Source organism: Solea solea, chromosome 10 (assembly GCF_958295425.1).
Source record: "Solea solea chromosome 10, fSolSol10.1, whole genome shotgun sequence".
In the NCBI taxonomy this organism is placed as follows: Eukaryota; Metazoa; Chordata; class Actinopteri; order Pleuronectiformes; family Soleidae; genus Solea; species Solea solea.
The window spans coordinates 7124480-7146820 of NC_081143.1; the positions used below are offsets into that span (position 1 = coordinate 7124480).

The window sequence follows — 22341 nt, forward strand, 5'->3', positions numbered from 1 at the left end:
GGATGTGCGTGAAACATACATGCACACCTGCATTTAAACTCCGGAGATCATACAGGGACAACCCTCTTTTTTGTGTGGAAGATACAGACAAGTACAGGGATTTAGAGGCTAAACAACTTTGAACCTCAGCATTTTGACAGAACTGAAAAACAAGACAATCGGTTGAGGTAACGAACTTACTTCATCATAATTCATAATCAGTTTTTTCCAAAATTCTAATTTACTGGGTAGATGAGCAGGTGAGCGGATGGAGTCATTCTAAAGTCAAATTGGTAGGTAAATGAGCACACAATCATTAAAATATGACCATTTCCAAAAAAGAGAGGACATTTTACATCTACTAAGGACATAAGTATGTTTTGACTAGTGTTTGACAGCTGGAAAAACTACTAAACTAATATCCATTTATTGGCGAGGGCCATCAATTCAATTTCTAACTATGGGCCTTGGTTCCCACAGTAAACCAGGGGCTGATGAGAGAGTGGTTAACTAACTTGTGTTAACTGGCCGGTGATCCAGCCTGAGTATAAGTGACAGCAGCAGTTATGAACATACTACACACTGGAAGGCAGCTGCAAAACATCAGGAGGAGAAAATCAGCAAGAGGCATTACACATGAAGGTTACAGCATTTTATTTATTAAAACTTCTTATTGTAATCAACATTTTAATTACATGGAAATCAATGCAGACTAACAAAACTAAACAGCATATGAAGAGAAGTCTTAAAGGATAAAAGCTTAAGTTTGAGCCGTGAGCTCAGATAAAAAGAAGAAACTGGTTAAGTTGCAGAAACAATAAGCTAAAGTCAGGCTACAGTTAAACTTCAGTAATCCTACCGTTATCTCTTTATAATAAGTGCAACAAAAAAAAAAGAACGTTACAAGGAGAAATAATAAAAGTGAATCAGTAACATCTCTCAACTCATGTCAAACTGATCCCAGAACCAACGAGGGGAATAAGGCAGATCTGAACACAGGTGTCAGTACTATAAAGATTTAAACAGAGGCAAAAAAAAAATCAGCAGCATAAGGATAACCCCAACCAGATTACCAGAAAATCACATTACGATTCAGGAATAAAATGAGCTAAGTGTTGATTATGTGTAGAGGACTTCTACTGCCTACCTACTGTGTGTTTGTGTGTGTAGCTAATTTGTAACCAAACATGTGATCCACTGCTTTTTTTATTTTTTTTAAATTAAACAAGCAGATTAAGAATCAACAATCTAAATAAAACCAGAACAGATTCATGGTAAAAGCATAGTGTTGCTAAAAACAGTATCTTATGAGCCATCAGATTATTCTTTACATGCTCTGAGCTCCAACAGCTTCTGGAAGACAGGGAGAACATAATTTAGTAAAGCAGTAGGAAACTTATGGACGCTGAGATCGATGTAACGCCAGATTAGTTGTGTGTTTAGCAACGACACAAATACATTTATAATCCAAACCGACAGGGACTATAATCCATACCTGGTTCCTTCAGTGCCTGAGCATTTCCCACCAGCCCAGTCAGCGATTCAGTGTTCCCATTCAGGAGCTCTACAGACAGGTTGTTATTCTGCTGCTCCTCCACGATCCGCTTCTGAAGCTCCTCCTAACATCACATCACACAGACTCGGGATTAAATTCATTTAGAGACGTGCTTCCTTTAAAACTGGGCTCTGCAATTTTGTGTATGTTGCAATCCTTTCACACCCTGATAGAGGTCATGAGAAAGTGTGTAAAAAGAGGTGCCTGTAACAAAGACATTAAAATGGACATAGTCTTCAGTTGCAATTTTATAAACTCCCGCAGTGAAGCCTTAAGATCCACAGTCAGTTTTTTTTTGTGAATTCTGCTGTTGGACAAAACCAGCTGTCAATCTCACTGGTGTCCACTCATATGTGCCATGCTTTACTGCCCAAAACCCTTTTAAATGAGAACATGATTTACAAAAGTGGCATCCTGCATTATTGAGGAAGACCTGAGAGTAGAGATTGAGAGGAATACTTCCTCATGAAAATGTTTACTGACCTAAATCAGGTGAGAAATCTTCCCATAGACTTGCATTCAAACAGAGTTCTTTTTTAAAATCGGTGGACTTGCCCCCTAGTGGCTAAATGCCTCCTCAGTCGGCATCTGCACAGACTATGTGCAGATGTTGAGTGTTTTGTGGGTTGAGCATTGCAGGGCTGTAAAAGCGGGTGGCGTGTATCAATTGTCAAGAGTAGCCTGCTGTTAGCTTTTCCAGACTTACACACCGTCGCTTTAAAAGAAAATGCACTTTACGTTTTATTGTGTGTTTGCGGTTACGTACCTCACACATGACTGTGAGCTGCATTGGCAAGTCATCCACCTTGACAAAGTCTTCCTCATCAGACTTCTGACTTGTGTTGCCTGACCCCATCTCCTGCATCAACAGTTTAACAAAATCAATACAGAACAGCGACAGTAAAAGGAAAGACATTTTAGTGAAAAACCCAATGCTAGGGTTGAGCACAAATATCCCGACAGTGTCCTCCCTCCTGGACTTACGTCTACATTGATCATGACGGGCGAGTCTGTATCCGGGCTACTCGTCGTGGATGACTTCTTGTGGACGTCCGGAGAGACTGCAGCGTTTTCTTCTGAAGTGGCAGATGCCCCGTCTTTACTCTCCTCCACAGGGCTCTGGCACATCACTGTGGTATCTTCATCCACAGTGGAATTCTTAGCCCCAACTGGCTTGTTCATTTCTACAAGAAAGAACACACAAAGGACTAAGAAGGGATCTGAAAATACGGGACTGACACAAGTCTTTAATTGTGTTCGCTGGACAGTTCTTTACAGTTCCCACTAAAATATCCAGAAGGCCTCACCGTCGCCATTCTGGTCAGTTTTGGTCTCCTGGATTTCACCGACTGTTGTTCCCTAGAACATGACACAATCACACAGATCAGATCAGCATGTCACAACATGTTTTGCTTATGTTAAAACTAACTGTGGCTCTCACCTGTGGCTCCACCTGTCCATCAGCAGACACTTGCAAAGAGGTTTGGACGTCGACAGGTCCGGCCTCAAACTCCTCCATCTCCTCCTCCTCATTCTCATCCTCCCCACTGCCGTAGTTCGTCAAGGCCTGAGTTTCTGCTTTGGAAAGACCTGGTGTAAGAATGAGATATAAATATTATTTATCTGTAGACCACATACACAAACATATCCAGGTAAAAAACACAACATGTGGACGGACATGTTTCCATTGTGATTGGTTGTTGGTGGTGTTTTACAGCAGCAGGCATCTGTTAAGTTGCATTACTGCCATTATTCTTATTCCTTCTTGTTCCCCGACACCCATATTTCATATTTTTAAACTGAAACTTTCTCAGTTTCCATCATGTTGTTTTCACTATTTTGTCATACTATTTTTCAAGTGTGACATAAAAATAAGCTAAAAAAAGTAGCAAGAGTCCCTTTGCTTCTTATGCTTATACAAAGGGCTCTTAAAAAAATAGGATAATGATTAGGAAGAAAATCCTTCACTTACTGATTGACAAAGGAATTCCTTGTCCAGCCCCTTCATCTTCCTCTTCAGCCTCTGAAGCTTCACTGCTCCTGTTGTTCTTCAGTTCTGTCTGTAGGTAATGCCGCTGTTGTGAAGGACTGTCTTCCTGTTCAGCTTCATCTTGGTCCTGAATTGAAAAAAGGAGACATCATTAGTGCTCAAGTGACATGCTACAGTATGAACGAGTGACAATTTCATTATCAGCATTAAATCAACTCGCCTTGTCTTCATCCGAGTAGGCTGGAGTAACAGATTTATCACCACTGGCTATATTTTGCTGATCGGCGGAACAATTAACAGCGGGACACAAATTAGTTGAACATTTGAGTGAATTTATATTACAAAACATACAATGTGGAGACAGAAAAAGGTAGAAACAACTAACCTTAAGAGGGTGTTTTTCTTGAGTGGATGGCCCACTCCTGTTTTTATTCTTTTGTTTGGTTGCTGAAGCATTATTGCTGTTGTCCAAATCCTGCATGAGCCTAAAGAAAGCCAGTTCATTGAAGAGGATCTCAGAGATCTCCACAAGAAGATCCTCTCCACAGTCCTTCAGAGTGTGGCCAACAAATTTACTGAGAGAGTCCTGGTGTGAGGAAAACAAAGTACAGATTTGATTAAACCTGCTTAAATGAATATCGCCTCCGGTTGAGGAATCTGGCGCTGGTTATACATATACGTACCTGCAGGATGCCTCCCAGCTGTTTGTGGAAAAAGCGGACAAACTCCTTGCTTTCATCGTTTTGTTGTGTGAGAGTGAGGACCATGCGTCGCACGGACGTCAACAGCTGCAGTGAGCACACCTCGTCCATGTTCTCCTAATTAAAGGAAGCATTTCACTCTTAGATAATCTGAGATCAGATTCACGATATGAACCCTAGTATTCATGAAGATTGACTTAATAAATCTGATCTACAACGCTTGGCCCGTTAATCTAAGCATATCTTTTCCAGGGGCACTCATCCCATGAGCCAGAAATCCTGAAAGATTCATTCCTCTCTGCTCATAAAGTTAGGTGATTTTGTCAGGGAATAAATTACCTCTTCATCAAATGAGGGGATGTGCGTTGTAACTATCACTGACTTTTAAAATTGTATTTAATTAAAAGTTGGGAAATAATTCATATTTAAGAACTCAATCCAATATATTCACTCTCAATTTGAGCTGGAGACTGACACAATTTACCTTAACACTTTAGTTCATGTATAAGAATTCCCAGAATATTATCTGCTGACACAAAGCTACTGTCGCCTGCATTTCCTTGTTGATGTTGATTTTTCTACCTTCAGGTAGGGAATGACTTCCGTCATGATGGCTTTGATCTGACGATCCAACTCCTGCGTGTCAATCTGAGGACAGTGCACGTCGCCAGCTGCCCCTCCTGCTCACACACAAAAGACAGTTCGAATTGAGACGTGATGCAGCCGCATTCAACAGCACAGTGTGCAGCAGCCGCAGTCGAGGTGAGGTCATGTGATTGGGTACCTTGGGCTGGTTCAGCAGTGTTAGCAGAAGGACGTTCAGCATGTGAGACGTCAGCGCCACCTGCACCTGCAGCGCCGGCATTGCAGGGGTTAAATTCAGCTTTTAGCTTCATGCGCTCATACTCCCTAATCCTGGCCAGAGCTTTGTCTAAATGAATCACCGTGTTGCCTATCAGAGCAGCAAAGAAAAAAGAGCAAGGGGAAACATATGGGATATGAATAACGAAGGAAAGGAAAGAGGATAATTGATATTAATGCATCACCAGAACAACCACATTGACACTAGAGGATCAAAGTATGCCAAGGCTTACTGCTCTTAACCTATGATAACAAAGCCATTTTCCCTTCTAGCTATCTTCTGAAGGTTGTTTTTTTTTTTTTGGCCATGCATCATTGATCGTGGAGTGTTTCTGGTTGATTCACCTAAACAAGCCCAGCTACGAAAAAATAGCAAGAGATTCCTCAATTTGCTATATAGTTAAAGACTGTAAGCAAAGCAATTCAGCTGAATCCCAAGATTTGAAGAAAGACAGATTCCCAAGGTCTAGCCTTTTATTCTCCAAAATGAAGTGCTTGACACATGCAAAACTTTACCCAAGTCATCATTTGCAAATGGTTCCAGGTTGGAGGAGGTTGACATGGTACTGTCATTGTCCACAGACTCTGCATCATCCCTCTTCTTCAATGTTTTCTGTGTGAACCTTAGGTTCTTCTCCACCACCTCCTGAAAAAGAGAAGCATTCTGTGTTGTTAACACGCAGCCAGCCTCCAGCCTCAGCCAACCCAGCCTCTGAGCATTCAAGAGAATCAAAGTATAAGATAATAGATGATTCAACTCAGCCACCCACCTATAGAATTCAAGACACAATTATAGTGTACATAATAAACAACAGCAATGGTTCCTTCTCTTTCCGCTCTCTTGACATAAAAAATAGACATTTCATCCATCATTCTTGAACAAAGGCTTTATTTAGACAGACAAAGGGCCTGGCTGCCAATTAGCAGAACCCAGGGGACCTTGGCCCAGAACAAAGGATGCATGTCTGATCTAGCAAAAGAGACATTGAGAGATGAGGGCCATTTTCTTCATAGGCAGGCTACTGAAGCCCTACTGTCGAGCTATACTCAAGACAATGAAGAAATGGTGAGGGGAATTTAAAAAAAAAAAGAGAGAGAATAAAGAGAGACACAGATAAGTCAAGAGAAGATGAAAGGAGGGAGACTAATCAAAGCAGTTGAAAAGGGAGCAAGTTAAAAAAAAAAGAATGAGGAGAAGATGTCAATGTGGGTTAAGAATAAGACTGCAGAACATGCAAAAGCTTAAGAGACAAGAGAGCAAATGAGGTGGGAAAAGTGCAAGAATATCCCACTGAGAGGCAATACTGTGTCTCTTACTGCGTCACTGGTAGCCAGACTCTCACTGGGTGTCAGCTCAGACTGAGAGCCTGCAGCCCAAACCACAGGAGGCAGCTGGTCCTGAGTTGCACTCTTCTCTGCAAGGTACCTGGTCACTATATCCTGAGAGAAACACAGAGACACAATATAATATAATCGTGGACTGAAATTACTCTTAAAAGGAACTGGTTGAAGTAGCTGGGGAGAGGAGTGTCTGGGCTTCCCTATGGAAACTGCTGACCCACGCAACCCGAAACCAGATAAGCGGAATAAGATGAAGAAGACTGAAATTCATCAATGAAAAAATGCCTTCATATATAAGGTCAGGGTCAGATGAGTCAATTATGATGAAAAAAGCATTACATTTTACAAAGAATATTTGGAAATTTCAGACACACTTTTACTTGGACTATCCTCTAATCATTTTAAATATTTTAAGTAATTGATGTTATTTTTACAATAAACAAGAAAACAAAAGACAAAACATTATCAATCCATTTATATTAACTAAAATTATCTCAAAGAAATCTTCTCTTTCCTCATCTCTTCTTTATATGTTTGGTAACAAACAACCTCTACAGTTGTCCTTAAAATATACAAATGGGAATTTAAATTAAACAATATTCCTTCTTCTCATTGGAATCATCTCCTACAGACGGTCTTCCACACTTTCAAATGTGATCAGGAGTTTAAAATGATCAGGGCAGCCCTAAATACAGAAACAGAAGAGAGAAATCTAACTCATCTGTAGCAAGTTGCCAAACAACTTGCCCAATATTCTATATTTAAATCCGCTGGAATATTTTGGAATCAGAGCCCAGTATAAACAAAATATCCATGTCAGATAAAGGCTTGCAGTGAGCAGTAACATGTGTCTACTCTCACCTGGAGGGAATAGAGCGCCCTCTGCCGTAAGTAGTCTGTGTTGAGCAGTTGCAGCTCATGAAAGAGCTCGATGAGAAAGTGAGGTCTGGATTCATTCTGGGATATCAAGGTGGCCACCTCGGAGTAAATGGTCTCCCTCAGGGCCTCGAAAAGGGAGAGGTCACTGCTTGCATCTACAAGTTCAAGATACATGAATGGGCATTTGCAGAATCTTATCCATGAACAAAACCATAGTCTTCCCTCAAACTCTAGTTCAGGTTAAAAATAGTCCATGCAATGGATAATTAGGTGATATGATTTTCTTGGATTGGCACTGTGAGTTTACCTGGTGCTTCTGTGCATGCAATTCTGTTAGAGAGGAAGGGTGTTCTCCAAGCATAGGCTGTGAGTAAGATAAATTAAAGTGACATAGCAATTGAAACAAAGGTTTGAATTAAACATGAGGGCATAACAAACATGCAGAGTAAGTAAACATGATGTGAAATAACATGCTTTAAAAATACTACAAAAAATATGCTTTAAATAAAGAAAAATACACTGCGATTTACAAAAAACAAAAGCAGAATATGAATATTAAATGGATACAAAGACAAATGAAAGGGAGTGAAAGTGCACTACAAGGTTGTTTTAGCCATACCAGAAGAGAGGTCATTTCTTTTATTCCCAAGCTTCGTCTTGCTGTCTAGTTTTTCTTGAGTCAACTTGTCCAGCAGACTCTGATTCTGATCCTTCTGATGAGACGGGGCTGCCCTCTCTTGGACAAAATCTGAAATGCTGCTAACGCTGTCACTCTCATGCTCTGAGGAATACAAAATAAACATGAGCCAGATTTTCTTCATTAAGTTTTCACTAATTTGTTTACAGCAAAAAAGTCCAGCTCCACTTTCTCACCTTCACTGTTCTTGTTGTGTCCTTTGTTCCTCCTTCTCCGACTCTTAGAATTGGGAGTCTTGCTTCGGGAGGCCAAGTTGGCTTGTGCTGAGGCCTTACGTCCAGCTTTGAAAGTCTTTGTTATTGTGGTGGGGTCAACAGGGTCGGGCATGCTGCTGAAGCTTTCCTGTGACGCCTCGTCAAAGTCTTGAGTTCTAGAGTGGTGGTTAATGAAAGCAGGAGAGCAAGAGTTCGTCTCTTGTGAGTGCATTTTAGACGGGTGAGGCTGGACGGTGTTGTTAGTGTAGGTGTTAAGCCAGCCAGCTGGTCTAAGGGGACAATATGAGGAAAAAATATGTTAACAGTGGTGCATAAAAAAATTAAAATGTCTTAAAAGGCAAAAATAAATGGGCATACCCTCTTTCTGTTGTCTTGTTGAGAGGAGAGTGCTGCAGTGGAGGAGGGAAACTCATGTACTCTGTTTTGATTGAGGTGTTGGGGTCTAGTTGTTGCTTTTGATGGTCAGCTGCAGCGTGACCAGCTGTACCCTGCGGGAACTCACCCATGGCAGCAGGGAACAGTGGATAAAAGTTAAAGCCTGCAGAGTAAAAGGAAGAAAAGCTTAATTGGTTTAAGCTACTGGTTTAATGGTCCAAAGAAGCAAATAAATGATGACAGTAAGACTTTTGCAACACGGATTCACTTTAAAACCTGGGGGAGGCAACAGATTATTGGCATTGTTAAGCAATAATCACATATTAGCCTTTCAGTGTAATGTACATCAAGTGATCTTAGAGTGAAGTTGACTTCTGCACCTCCTCTTTGCACTGTTTCCAGCCTCATAGAAATCTGGCCAATGCCAAGAGACTTAATCACAGGGCAGTTCCCGTCAGTCCTTAAAAATAAAGCCCTTTTCACTTTAAAGCATTTGTGAGTGCCTTATCTTGGACCCATTTTTATCTTAAAAATAAAATCTGTATTAATTATGATAGTTCAGTATAGCAAAAAAAGGCATGTCAATATCAGTGGACCATTTCAGAGCTGGAGTGACTGCCTTGGGTAATCTGTGCTCATCAAGTGGAAGTGGCTCAGGACAGAGAGTATCAATCCCAAAAAGATAGTGATCTAATGGTGGGATGAGACTCAAATATCTTTCTGCCTCCCACAACTTTAATATATAGTACATTAATTCAAGTTCAAATGAACAACAAAACATTAGCAGCAATTAGACTGCTTCAACAGTTAACAACAGAAGACAAAAATATTTGTAATACAATTAAGACCCAAAGCTAGAAAATACGTGTGCCATACTGGGAGGGAGTGGGGACATGGTAGATGTTGACATGTTGTTGGTTGGAGGTTGCAGGGTAGAGGAAAAGGGGGGGAAGACACCAGGAGATGCTGAGGGACCGGAGCTGGATTGCTGGGGTGTGCCCTGCTTCTGCGCCTGCCAACCTGATGTTGAGGAGGACAGCAGCTGCTGCTGCTGCTGCTGCTGCTGCTGCTGCTGCTGCTGCTGGCAAATGAGGTCACTCAGGACCTGCTTTAGCCTGTAGAAAAAGTTTTGATAGAATGTAGAACACTTAAAAAAGATCAGACAGCTTGATACAAATAAAGTGCCGTACATAAGTTAGCCTCTTCTTTTACCTTTGCACATTGTTTTGCTGCCAGGCGAGCTGGGTGTAACACTGGTTGAGCTGGTGCATGACCAGTTGAACCTGTGGTGATAACAGGTTGTTCGGTAACACACTGTAGTGACCGGTCAGTAGGGTTTGCAACATGTACGACAGGGTCTGTGAAAAAAGATGAGAGACAACATGGCTGACAATTGCTTTTTCTTTTAGAAAAGCTTCTTTTCTTCATTTAGAAATATACAGAAGGGCTTGTGTCAGTAACAAGGGTCGGTGTGTATGTGTGTGCATGTTTTTGGTAAATGCACCAACCTGCTGGTCCTGCAGGACTGTCTGACACATGGTGGCACTGAAATCCAGCTGTCTCTGCAGCTGGCTGACCTGTTCCTGCCACTGGCTTGAGCCCTCAGCAAAGGAAAGCTCAGAGGGCCAGCGTAGGTTTTCTTGCCGCCGTATGCCACCATGTTGGCTTTCAGACTGGTTCAAACTCCTGGACTGCTGCTGTTGCTGTTGCTGCTGCTGCTGCTGCTGCTGCTGCTGCTGCTTGGCCTTTGTCTTGTTATGAAGATGTCCACTACAGTCCCCTGAGAAGGCTGGAGGAGGCTTCAGGTTACTGGAGACACAGAATAGTGAGCACAGGATTTTAGAAAACACATTATATAATAGATATCAGTAGTGACAGTGACAACACAATTCATACTGGTTCCACTTTGTCTGACCTTCCTTGATTATTCCTGCTACTGTACGAGCGCTGGTTCCGGCTGGAAGAGTAAATGTGGATGTCGTCATCAGAAGTGCTCTCTGCACTTTCTTCCTGATCCTCTTCCACCTCTGCACCCATCTCTGTGGTATAGTCTTCATCATCTTCTTCTTCTTCATCTTCATCATCGTCATCATCACCATTAAGGTGGCAGGAAGTTGAACCCCAAGTAGCCATTGTCCTAATGACACATCATAAAAATGGTGCTATATAATATACTAGATTGTATCTAGTATATTATATTAGATAATATACTAGACTGTGGACTGGTCATTAGTTTATTACTATTCAATTTGCTATTCCAGTTAGTTGAAAAGACATTATTAAAAGGGACTGTGTCCCACAAGATGGTGGTTAAAAGCTAACCACCATCTGACATTAATGAAACAGACACCTAATGCAACACGTCCTACCTTTCATCCCTACTGACAGTTTGTGAGGGTGAAGCAAGGCCATCTTGGTCATCAGTCTGGCGTGAGGGAGAGTCCTCCAGACCATTACGCCTCTGATGCTCAGCCATCAAGGACTCCAAGTGCTTTCTACGTTGGCGCAGTTCTTCGCGCAAGATCTGGTGACGACGCATCTCTGACCAAAGCTGCTGGCAACAGAGGAACAGAGGGGTTATTTTCAGTTCTGAAATAGCAGACATGTGACTAACAGTGATCAGGTCTTACCTCATTATCAGTAACTGAAGAAGTAGCTGCTTCTGGTGCAGTAGCTTTGAGCACAGACGAGTTTGTTTTTGGTTCAGATGAAGACGAAGCCTGGATAGGGACCGGAGTGGCAACTACAACTGGTACTTTTTTCAGCAAACCCTGCTGACTCACTGAGCTGGACAGAGATGACTAGACAGAAATGAAAAAATGCATATATTATTTAACATACAGTATCTAACACTTAAAAGCTCTAGTACCTCAACACTGCCAACGTCCCTGTATGATATATGCCTAGGTGATCCTACACCACCCACACCCTCCACTAAACAGTTAATACAATAAGCATTAATATATGAAATCAGTTCATCAGATATCTGTGTGAGTGTAAATCACCTGGAGGTCAGGACAAGCCCACTGAAGGTCCTGGATCTTGCCTTGGATTTCGATGAGTCTCTGACGTTCTTCGTGGAGCTGTTTTAACTCCTGTTGCTGCTGAAGCAGCTTCTCCTCATACAACTTCTCCCTGTGTAGTTTTAATGCAATGCAAATAGACCAGGGTCAACACAAAAAGAAAATGAATGAATTTATATTCAAAACAATGTTTTGAATATAAATTATAATATAATTGTAAATTATAAACAATAATATAATTGTGTAAAAGTGCCTAACATTTCATATACTGTACCTGGCCTTGCTGGAGAGAGTGAGGTTTCTGGGGTTCTGTTTAGATATAGCTCCAAGTGGCCGAGCAACAGTAGCTCTGGTGTTATTTGGCTGTTGGTGTGGGGCTTCATCCTCATTAGCTGTTGTACCATCTGTGTCATCACTCTAGGAGCACACAAAAAAGGCTATTTTGTAGAGACTAATGGCAACAACTCCATAACAGGAAACAAATTTAACAAAACACCCACAACAACACATCATCCATTATGAATTTGGTCATCATCTTACCTGAACCATGGCCACCAATTCCTGCAGCTGTCGTAGTTTCTGTTTCGCTGTCTGACGATGCACCTTCTGGGAAAAACCTCCGTCATTCCCCAGACTGCTCCTACGACTAGACCCTGATGCCTCACTACCTGGAGCCACAGCCTGTGCCCCTGCACCATTATCGAGACAATCCTCATCTTCATCCTCGACCTTCACTCGATTGTATGACGTGTCCCGGTTGTACTGGCACTCTAAATAGGAGCAAAGTTAGAGATATGGTACTTGCATTTCTGCATAGTTATGCCACATGCTGCTTGCTCCCTTAATATTGCCTTACATTAACCTCCAACTGTTTACTCAAAATCACAATCTTTCAGCTAGAATTTAGTGGAGTAGCAATCCAAAATGAGCATGTTAACGTGGGCTGATGAATTCAGTTTGCAGCTCCTCTTGAGAAGATCATCCAAATTACTTCAAGCAAATTCAACACAGCAAATGTAGACTGAACAGGGGCAATAGCAACATGTAGACTTTGGGTTTAGCAGTCCATACGATCTTAATTCCTATATATGTTCTAAATAAACTGTATATATGTATGTTTACATGTATAAAAGACGCAATGCTCATCGGTCAGTGTATCCATGTGCGTACCTATGGCCGAGGGGATTTTGAGGCTGCGGAGGTTGGCTGCTGACCGGTTGTTGATCTCACATTCAATATTGAGTCTTCCATCTCGGTTGTTAGTAGTGCTACTCCTGACACAGCGCCTGTTGGTCAGGCTGTTCAGGTCTGTCCAGTTACCACTGCGCTGTGGATTTCTAAACAGATAATGTGCAGCATAGGAATTATGCACACCATGATCCAATGGTGATTTCAATGTCATTAGTGACAACAAAAATATAATTTTTCAGATATGACATTTTAACACAATTTGGAAAAATACTGTCATTGACTTAATTTACTGACAAATTATTTTATTTAGACACCTACCTGATATTAGTTACAGACTGGCGGTTGTCCTGCTCAGGGTCAAACATGGCTTCAAACATAGAACCATCCGTTTCATCTTCCTCCTCCTCTTCCTGATCATCATCATCCTCTTTCACGTTCTCATTGATCGCATCCACCATCATATCAGAGGTCTGCTCGTAGTACTGAACCAACTCTCGAAGTTCATTCAAACGCTTGTGGACCTCCTTTAGCTTCCTGTACAGTGAAAAGAACATGAACGTGAATTAAATAGATTTTATGAGACGATAACTCAACAGCATGGTTTACTATGCAATGCCATACTGTTGATACATGACTTGTGCTTGAAGCCATGTGTGTTTTTGAACACACCTGAGCTTGTCTGTGGAGTTGGAGCTCTCCTGGTGTTGTGTGAGTGACGTATGAAAAGAAGTAGAAGCTGAGGTCCCGTTAGAGCAGAGAGCAGATGGACAATCTGAAGATCCGCCCGCACTCAAACTGCACTGTGTAGACAGGCCACGACCTAAAGGAAACCACATGCAATTCATCAATTTACAGAGAAAAAATGCAGAAAAATATCACCAAAAAGCTTTGTATAGATGCCTTATTCTTACACGAGCTGTTATTGAGAGTCTGGTCTCTAAGCGAATGCAACTCCTGCAGGATCTTGTCCATGGTTTGCTTTTTGTCCTGCAGCTCTTGGAGCTTGGTGAGTTTAGCACTGGCAGCTGTTGCACCAGAGTCCAGCCCAGTGTGTGGGCCAGAAGCTGAGTGAAGGAGCGGCCTGTGTTGTGGCGGGCCAACAGCCTGAGGTGTCCTTGACCAGCACACCTCTCTGGAGAGTGAAAGACTCTCTGCCTGTCGACGGTTGTCTGGTACTGCTTTAGTCTAAACAACAAAGATAATGAAAGAAATTATAAAATTCCTTTATAAAAATAAAAATATGTTAAAGGCATCCTATGTTTTCACTGCCATAGCGGAAAGTTAACATCTTTAAATGCAGTTACTTTTGATGATTTATTAAGACAATAAACTGCTCAGTGTGTAAACTTATTCTACATGACAAAAAAAACATTATTTATGTATAATATGGAAGCCATGTCTACTATACCTTTGAGTCATGTAGCTGGTTATGGAAGCGCTGGATCAAATCATTTAACTCTTCGTTTAGTTCTGATGTGATGCTCAGACCGGAAACACTTCCTGTGGTTTCTGTGACAACTAATGACAACACATTGTTCTTTTAGATTCATGTAAATTATCTAATTTTTCACGATAAAAATAATGATTACTAATAATAATAATAATTACTGTTTCACTTAGCTTCGACCATATCTGTGACTTTGTTAGTAAATGTGTATCTTACCGGTGTCTTCAATTACAGCAAGTGCCTGTTCTGCATTCTGCTGCATGGCCATCAGGGCTTCCTGGCGGCCCTGTAGGGCCCTGAGCTGCTCCTGCTGCTCCAGCATCTTCTTCAGTAGCTCGTGCTGCTTACGCAGATTCTCCAACTCTTCCTTCTGGTCAGCACGCACAACCTCTGGCCTACCACCCTGCAACATTTACACCCACACACCATTACAAACACAGAGACGACCAAAACTGCAATACTATTCAGCACAGTGCAGGGCAATCCTTCGAGAACTGTATTTAGTAGAATTTATTTTTTTTCCAATATTGACACAACGAAGGTTCAATATACAGTAGAGTAAATCCAGGTTAGGTTTACACATGATGCAAACACACTTTGAGAAAGAACACATAATTGCTTTGCCTCAGATTTGGGAAACATATTTTCTGTTGAGCAATTGTTTGTGTTTGTTCATAAATAAGTTTAAAACCACCATTAAATGTTTCATTCAGGAGCACATTTTCAGCTATCTGACGTTTTATCATGCTAATTATATAAGAATGAGATGGGCATGAATATGAGACTTTTTTTTTTAATTTAATAACCTATTTGATTTAAAGAATTCAGTCAGTTAATGTGACTATTCACATTAATTATACTAAAAACATTGGGAAAACTAAAATAATGCTTCCTCAATTAATACACTTTCTTCTCCAATGATTACCTCATTTTTGGATGAGCTTTTACTGGACTGCTTGTGTTTGTGCTAAAAGTTAAGAGCTGCAGTCTGAGCTCCCCACACACTCGATCCCACAGAAGTAATGAAATTTACCATCTCATTAGTTGCTCCTCTTAGCTCAGCATGCTGTGAACCTTGCATTACTTTTTACATGTTCTCTTGTGCTTTAAGTTAAGAATATTTGAGTATTTGACGACCAATCCCGCCAAATATTCAAATACCATTTTTTCTTAAAATGCCCATCCCTAATTATTATCAATATCAGATCATCTCAAATGCTTTTTATTGTGATAATGTTTATGGCCACATTGTTCAGCTCTAACTCAGAAGACACAGTAAAGGGAAATTGTCACATACGGACATAGGCTGAGCAATTTGGGCAAAAAAAATGTAAATGTGTCGATATCGATAACCTTTATAAAAAAATGCCAATGACGTTTGACAAATCTAAGGATAAGAATTCGAAGCAATTATATTTTTTATATCTCGTAAGTGTTTACACGATGCATATACTTAACATTTTGGTATTATGGGAAAATATTTAATGTAAAAATGATTGACTTACCACCCTATGGATGATTTGCTATGACATTGCAAATCACCAGAACATGACTTGTTCTTGCTTTAGTTCTACATCCTTATGTATCAATTCAAAGTCAAGCCCACATTTACATATATACAACAAAGAGCATAAACATGGACAGAGGGTTTCAGGTTTGGCCCGTAACAAATGTACACACCATTGCATTTGAAGCACCTGAAGAGCCAACCTCAATGTTAACAGAAGCACTCTCTGCCACTGAACCTGAGCCCACAGCAGAATCCAGGGTCCCTACATCATCCTCTTCCTTCTCCTGTGCCTATAAAAACAGCAGCAACAACAGCCACTGGCTCAAATGCACTGTAGCTGAATGACGTAAATTCACAACAAAACAAGTTTGTTCATCAACTATTTGCCATTGTTAAAGATCACAAGTTTGTCACTGTAAATAATTGATCATACTGCAGTTGGAAATATGCATCAGATGCTGACATTTATGGGATTATAAAACATGGAGATAACTGAAGTCTTCTGTCACAAAACAATACTATTCCTTTAAGAGAAATGCTTAAATCGAGGTACATCCCACAGCAAAGAATGTTGTTATGCTATGTTCCAGTTTTATCATCCCATGAAACATGACTCCACTGTTGAAAGTGTCTCAAAGAAAGAAACTCATTAAAAATATATGTTTGGCTGCCTGGATACTAACAAAGCAGGTTCAACTTAAGCTACAAAATAACAACTAAAATGTTGCACATGACACGCACATTCATACAAAATTACACAGCTTTTCCAGTAAGTATATAAGCATGACAGCAGATTACATTAAATATATCAGTAATGAAGCTAGGGAGACAGTTTGTACACTTACAAGCATTTTTTGCAGGAAACGTAAATAGGACTTCTCTTGCTCCTTGAGGTGGTCGATGAGATGACAAAGACGCTCAACGTTGGCCGGCACGTCATTCTTCTCCACCAGGTCATCCCGCATGGAGCTGGCCTTACTGATGTACTCCCGGATCTGTATCAGTTTGCTCACCACCTGAGACCATACGAGGAAGGGGTGGTGGTGTATAGGTGTGGGTTTCAGGAGAGTAAAAGAAGAGAAGACAAGCGAGATGAAAGGAAAGGTGAGCAAGCATCTGTATCGACAGCTCAGACAGCTAAACAAGGGCAGAAAGGGGGTTGGGCACCAAGGAAACCAAACTCACTGGGAGCCAAGGGTGGAATATTTATAAACTGCCCTAAATACAGCCTAGTTTCAGCTGCACTAGCTCTCTTGCTCAAATTTATCCTAGTTCTGGTTGTACAGTAGTGGTTGAGTACAGCAATATAAGCACGAATTTGCATGTTAAAAAAAATTAAAAATACTCATTGCAATCAGATGTGTAATAAATATCTAATTCTAAAGATGTACTTGGATAAAATTGCTAAATGATTTGTCTAAAATTACCATTATATCAAAAGGGGTTTGTAAATGAACAAATCGGCCTTAACTCTTATAAGCTAGGTTTCTATAAAAAAATGTATGACACAATTTAACCAGATTGTCAAAGATTTGGTAGAAGAAAATGTGCATTTATCACCAACAGTAAAGTGAATATTGGAAGTTTATTCACCGAGAGCAGTAGATGGCGCAAAAGTCACATGTCGCCACAGAGGAAAAACAAGGTGCAACTTGAGGACATAAATAAATAGCTCCCACAGCTGTTGGTATACTTCATGATCATGTTTCAATGCTGCTTCAATTCATTATTGTAGTAATATTAGCTTATTGCACTAAATGGAGGAACGTTGTAGTTTCCTCATCAGAACTGAGAAAGAAGATGTCGGTAGATGCAACTTTTACAATGATATACACATCACCTCCAGCTCTAATCTGTCAATTTGAAATAGCAATCTCTTTACTCTCCACACTGCACTTCAATCACCTTTGGTATATCAAAGTTTTTTCTTAACCCTTAGAACACTTAGGAATTTGGGCTGCTTTTTATTCCATTACTATGTTTAAACATACATAAAGAGGCCATACGAATGTGCTATATATCCTTTTTTCAGCACAACCTAGACAATCTGATGAAAAAAGCTTATTTTGACCAACTATATAAACACACCTGAGCAAAAAATACTCAAAATGTTTAAAATCCAATTGAAATTGTGAAATTTGGAAATATGTCACATTTCACTTGGCACATTTTTATGAGCAAAGAGAAAAGTCAATTTTGTGACTTCTGCACAATTATTGCTACTTTATAGCACTACTAAAATTTGATATAAAATGAATCATAACTCATTTTGTTAAAGCCTGAATATGTGACCTGTAAACACCCCCCCCCCCCAGATGAGTTGTGTATTATTCCCACAGCACTTTGCCAAGGGTGCACCTGTGGCACAGTGCACTAAGGGTTAACTAACATATCTTATCATCTGCTTGACAGACAGATACAAACTTTAGTACAGCACTGTGAATGTATGCAACAGACTTGCAAATCAAAACATATTACACAACATCCAAACTCAGTTTGTGGTTAGTTTTTTAGACAAAATGAAGTTTTTCTTTACCTTGCCTAAAAAAACAAACCAAAAAACTAAGTTCAATATGTAGACATAATGAACTTTCACAACATGACAACCAAGCTCAGCGTAAGTAACAACACAAAACATTACCTGGCTGCTGTCTATTCGTGGCTCTCCTCTGTCTAATTCTCTGCGCACCAAGGGCTCTCTCTCTGCCCCACCATGGATGAGCGTCACAGTCCCCTTGATCATCACAGGGGTTAACGTATCCCTCAGTCCTGCACTCTGCTTCTTGGTTTCCTTGGTGATAGCAGGGGTGGCTGGGGCAGAGGAGGACGGAGGGAGCAGCTCCTTGCTTTTGTTAGTGTTTACATGCAGAGGTAGGAAGTTGTACGGCTTCTTGTTCTCTCCAGCTAACTGGCGCTGGTTGTTGGCAGCTGTGACACGCCCCTGAGAGTCACTGCCAATGCTCCTCTGAGTATGTAAGAAAAGAAGTTATAAGTCAGACAAATCCCAAATCAAGATAGTAGATGTTTACTTTTTAAAATGCAGACACTGTAATTGTTTACATTTGAGTCATTTTTGTCACAAGGCATCTGCATAGATTTAAAGTCAAAATGAAGACAGGTGATTTTTTTGGCATCAAACAGTGAAATTGTATTCTGCAACTTGATACTGATTACCCCGTGTCTCATTGTCTTCTTACAAAAATGTAAAAGCAATGGCTGTGGTACTTTTTGTTAACTTGCAAATATTGTTCCTTGTACTGGTTTAATACTGTATGTTCAGTTTTTCTTGTGAAGGGATTTTTGTGGTGGAACCAGAATTTGGGGTTGATGCACTTCGATAGTTGTGAATTTTTTGCTATAAAAGTAGAAATTAACCGATTTTATAATGCGTATCTTGTTATTGAGTAACACCTACAAATCATTACAAAAAAACACAAATATACAACAGCACAAACGAATGAATAGAATAAATCTTAAGGGCTCGTAAACTAACCCGTCTACCATTATTCTAACAATATACAGTTTGATTAAAAGACATGGTGTTAGACAACAAAACCATCTTAATGATGTTTGACTGGAACATGCTGAAAACAACCAAATAAAATTGTGTATAAGTAAGACTCTGCTGTGGTAAAAATGTATTAATAACAAAATTCTCACCACTGAAGAAGAGCCCTGAAATGCTAAATTACATTTTTTGCCCTCTCAAAAGTTTACACTTTGTCATCTCATTTAAGTCTGCCACAATTTCCTCTATTTGTAACTTAAGCACCACAGCAAGCAGCGAGTTAGAGCAGAGCACAGCAGAGCATTAAGCTACTGCTGTGGTGATGTGAAAATGTTTTTCATGCCCAATTCTACCAAAAACACCAACAGTATAATATGATATTAAGCAGGAATTGGCACCTGCAGTGGGTAGATAGGAACACTACGGCACATTGTTGCTTATGGTATGAAACGGTGTCCTTGTGCACATGCTGGTATGTACAATTTAAACAACACAGATCAGGAACCGTTTTTTGTTTTTTTTTGTTTTTTTTTTTTTAATGCAGCTCTACAGTGTTTTCGGCACACACAACCCCCTAAAAGGATTCCTTTTAAAATATCCAACAAAAAGATTGTACATCGTCCACAAAGCTTATTGTCACATTTTAATAGTGCCTTGTATTATTACACAGCAGCTAATCTGTCAGGCGACAACACCACAGAGATCTACTTCGATCATGAGTCCTAAAACAGTTTACATTACCACCTTTAATTCACTGCTATGTAAAATATGTATCTATATTCCTGTGACAATTATAGGTCTAATTACATAATATTTTTTTACCTCATCCAGGTCTGTGAAATTGATCCTCTGACGCAGTTTGTCCAGCTCAGCTTGGTCTGGGACAGACATCTGGGTGGTGTATTTGATGTGTGGAAAGGAATGAGGGGTGCGCGCTCTCCTGCGACCAGCCCCAGGAGTAGACTCTGGAGAAATATCATTAGTCAGGCGGCTCTCCACCACTGCAGCTGACAGCTTCTTCTTGTTCTTCTCAGAAGATCGGTTGGCTTTCTTCTGTTGTACACCCCAGTCCTGAACAACAAGGGGAACAATTATATTATGTAACTGTGTTTTTATGGAGTTGGACACAAAACGTGCAGACCAACATACATACACACACACAACAGAAAAATACATTTAAAAGAGTGCATATATGTACACAATTCAGATGTTGGTAATATTGGCTGCATATTTAAAAAATAACAATAATAATAATAATTTTGTAGAGAGTATTTCCAGTGTTAAACATTACATGAAAATCTGACAAGTCCTTACCGTGTTGTTGAGTCTGTCTTCCAGGCTGCCATTGGTTACAGTCCAGTTGTGTAACTCTTCTGAACTGTCCTCAAAAGGAATACCTCCAGTTGCCATCTCACACTTTTAATGCTTGCTGGAAATAACAAACAAAATACATACAGTTAATCAAGCACAAAGGATAGGAACAAACAAGTTCTACAAGTCCAAATCAGCCTTATTGGCCAAGTATGAGTGCCTGTACCAAGAATGTGGCTACTGTTTTTACGTACACATAAAAAAGTAAATTAAATATTAAACGAGGACAACAAAACAAATTAGACAAACAATAAGTTAAGCAATTGTACAGACTATACAGGTGAAATGGAAGAACATTTGCAGATATTAAAATATTTCCAAAAACACAAAAGTCTCGCCGTCTCTAACGTTAATCAAATAGAGTAATAGTAATAATAGTAAGGTGCTGACATTGAATGACATTGATAAAACACTAAAGATTTTACTAAAAATTTCATTTCTCAACATGCAATCCAAAAAGATAAAGCTCAATACTAACGTTAGCACTGAGGTAATCAATGCAGATATATCTTATTTACCCACCGTGGGCTCTCCCTTACAGCTAACTGTCAAATTCAAGAGTAAAATGCGTCATTTCTTACCAACAGCAGTTAACTTTAGCTAACGATAATGTGCAAGTGAATCAGCCATTTACGCCGACCATGCAACATAACAGGCTAGTTTCGGTAACTCGTTCGCTGGCGTTAGCAGCAGCCTCTAGGTTTTGTTTGTGTGGCCCGCTAAGATTCCCGGGTTACAACAATGAAATCTTCCCTCCACCAAGCAGCGAGTTAGCGCGAGCGTTCTCTCACTGCTGCCCGAGAGGACAGGCTCCGCCTAATGTTAGCTTAAACTGGCAGAAAGTGCGTAGTGGGTTAAAACGCGAAAGTGTCTAGCTTCGTTCTTGTTTTTGAAAACTTTACTAGCTCACTGACTCTAACCAGACCCTGACTCTAAACTAGTTCCGTCACACAATCCCCATGGAAACACGCAATAACCCCAATCTCCATCAGCTAACCCACTGGTTAACATTCGCGTGATTTTTTTTCTTTTTTTTGGTGACAGAACATCACAATAACGTTACATACGTCACTCAAATTACACGAAAAAACAAAAGCCCATGCTAATCACTCACCAAAGTTGTCAAATGTGGCTAATGCTACATAGCTTGCTAACAGCTGCTCAACAACACAGGGATAACTTTAAATGCCTCAGCAAAAGTTGAAGCACAACATCACATTTAGCTACTTTTAAGCTAATAATTATTTGACATGTCGTAATAAGTTGGGCTTTACAAGCTACCGAGACTAATCTATACTCATATTAGTTAGCAAAAGACAAACGCAGCAGGTTGACTGTCTCAGTCAGAATTATTACAACTGCGCTAGCTAACTTAGCTTGCCTTGAGACAGACGGTGTTGATATTATCAGTCAGACAGGATGTCAAAGCAAATGTCGTTGTCTACCATATCATATATTGCAATTATGTCTTCGCAATTTTTTCTCCAAATTTGGTAAACGTCATGTGATAAACAAAAAAGTCTTATCAGTCCCAAAATGCCAGCAACTCAAGGATTTGATGTTGGCCTGATATAAACACTCCTGTACAGCAGGAGGCGCAATACGTTAACAGCAATCTCATGTTTCGCTCACCGGAAGGAAACAGTAATATTACAGATCGTCGTGTACTCGTTCTTACAAGTAAGCAACTTGTGTGTT

At 40.2% G+C, this 22341-nt stretch overlaps 1 protein-coding gene across 11 annotated transcripts; it reads right to left on the reverse strand.

Moving 5' to 3' along the window:
- Window positions 1-616: 616 nt before the first annotated feature.
- Window positions 617-22232, reverse strand: pcm1 (pericentriolar material 1). Of its 11 annotated transcripts, none has more exons than XM_058640530.1 (40): window positions 22025-22232; window positions 20587-20701; window positions 20095-20343; window positions 18406-18729; window positions 16610-16780; window positions 15935-16054; window positions 14471-14657; window positions 14216-14325; window positions 13719-13992; window positions 13477-13627; window positions 13126-13341; window positions 12787-12953; window positions 12157-12386; window positions 11891-12033; window positions 11599-11728; window positions 11224-11394; window positions 10963-11147; window positions 10509-10730; window positions 10102-10402; window positions 9806-9951; window positions 9470-9708; window positions 8576-8756; window positions 8180-8373; window positions 7926-8087; window positions 7614-7670; window positions 7289-7461; window positions 6404-6526; window positions 5603-5732; window positions 5010-5177; window positions 4808-4905; window positions 4208-4342; window positions 3910-4110; window positions 3745-3801; window positions 3507-3651; window positions 2976-3124; window positions 2842-2893; window positions 2519-2718; window positions 2301-2393; window positions 1475-1598; window positions 617-1332 (listed from the first exon to the last, which is right to left on the reverse strand). In XM_058640530.1, exons 2-40 carry the CDS (start codon window positions 20680-20682, stop codon window positions 1307-1309), a joined length of 6300 nt encoding a protein of 2099 aa, XP_058496513.1. In that variant the 5' UTR covers window positions 20683-20701; window positions 22025-22232; the 3' UTR covers window positions 617-1306. The 11 variants fall into 11 exon arrangements, with proteins under 11 accessions (XP_058496513.1, XP_058496512.1, XP_058496507.1 ...); XM_058640529.1 differs by having other exon boundaries at window positions 5010-5075; window positions 8180-8487; XM_058640524.1 differs by having other exon boundaries at window positions 8180-8487; window positions 22089-22231.
- Window positions 22233-22341: the final 109 nt, after the last annotated feature.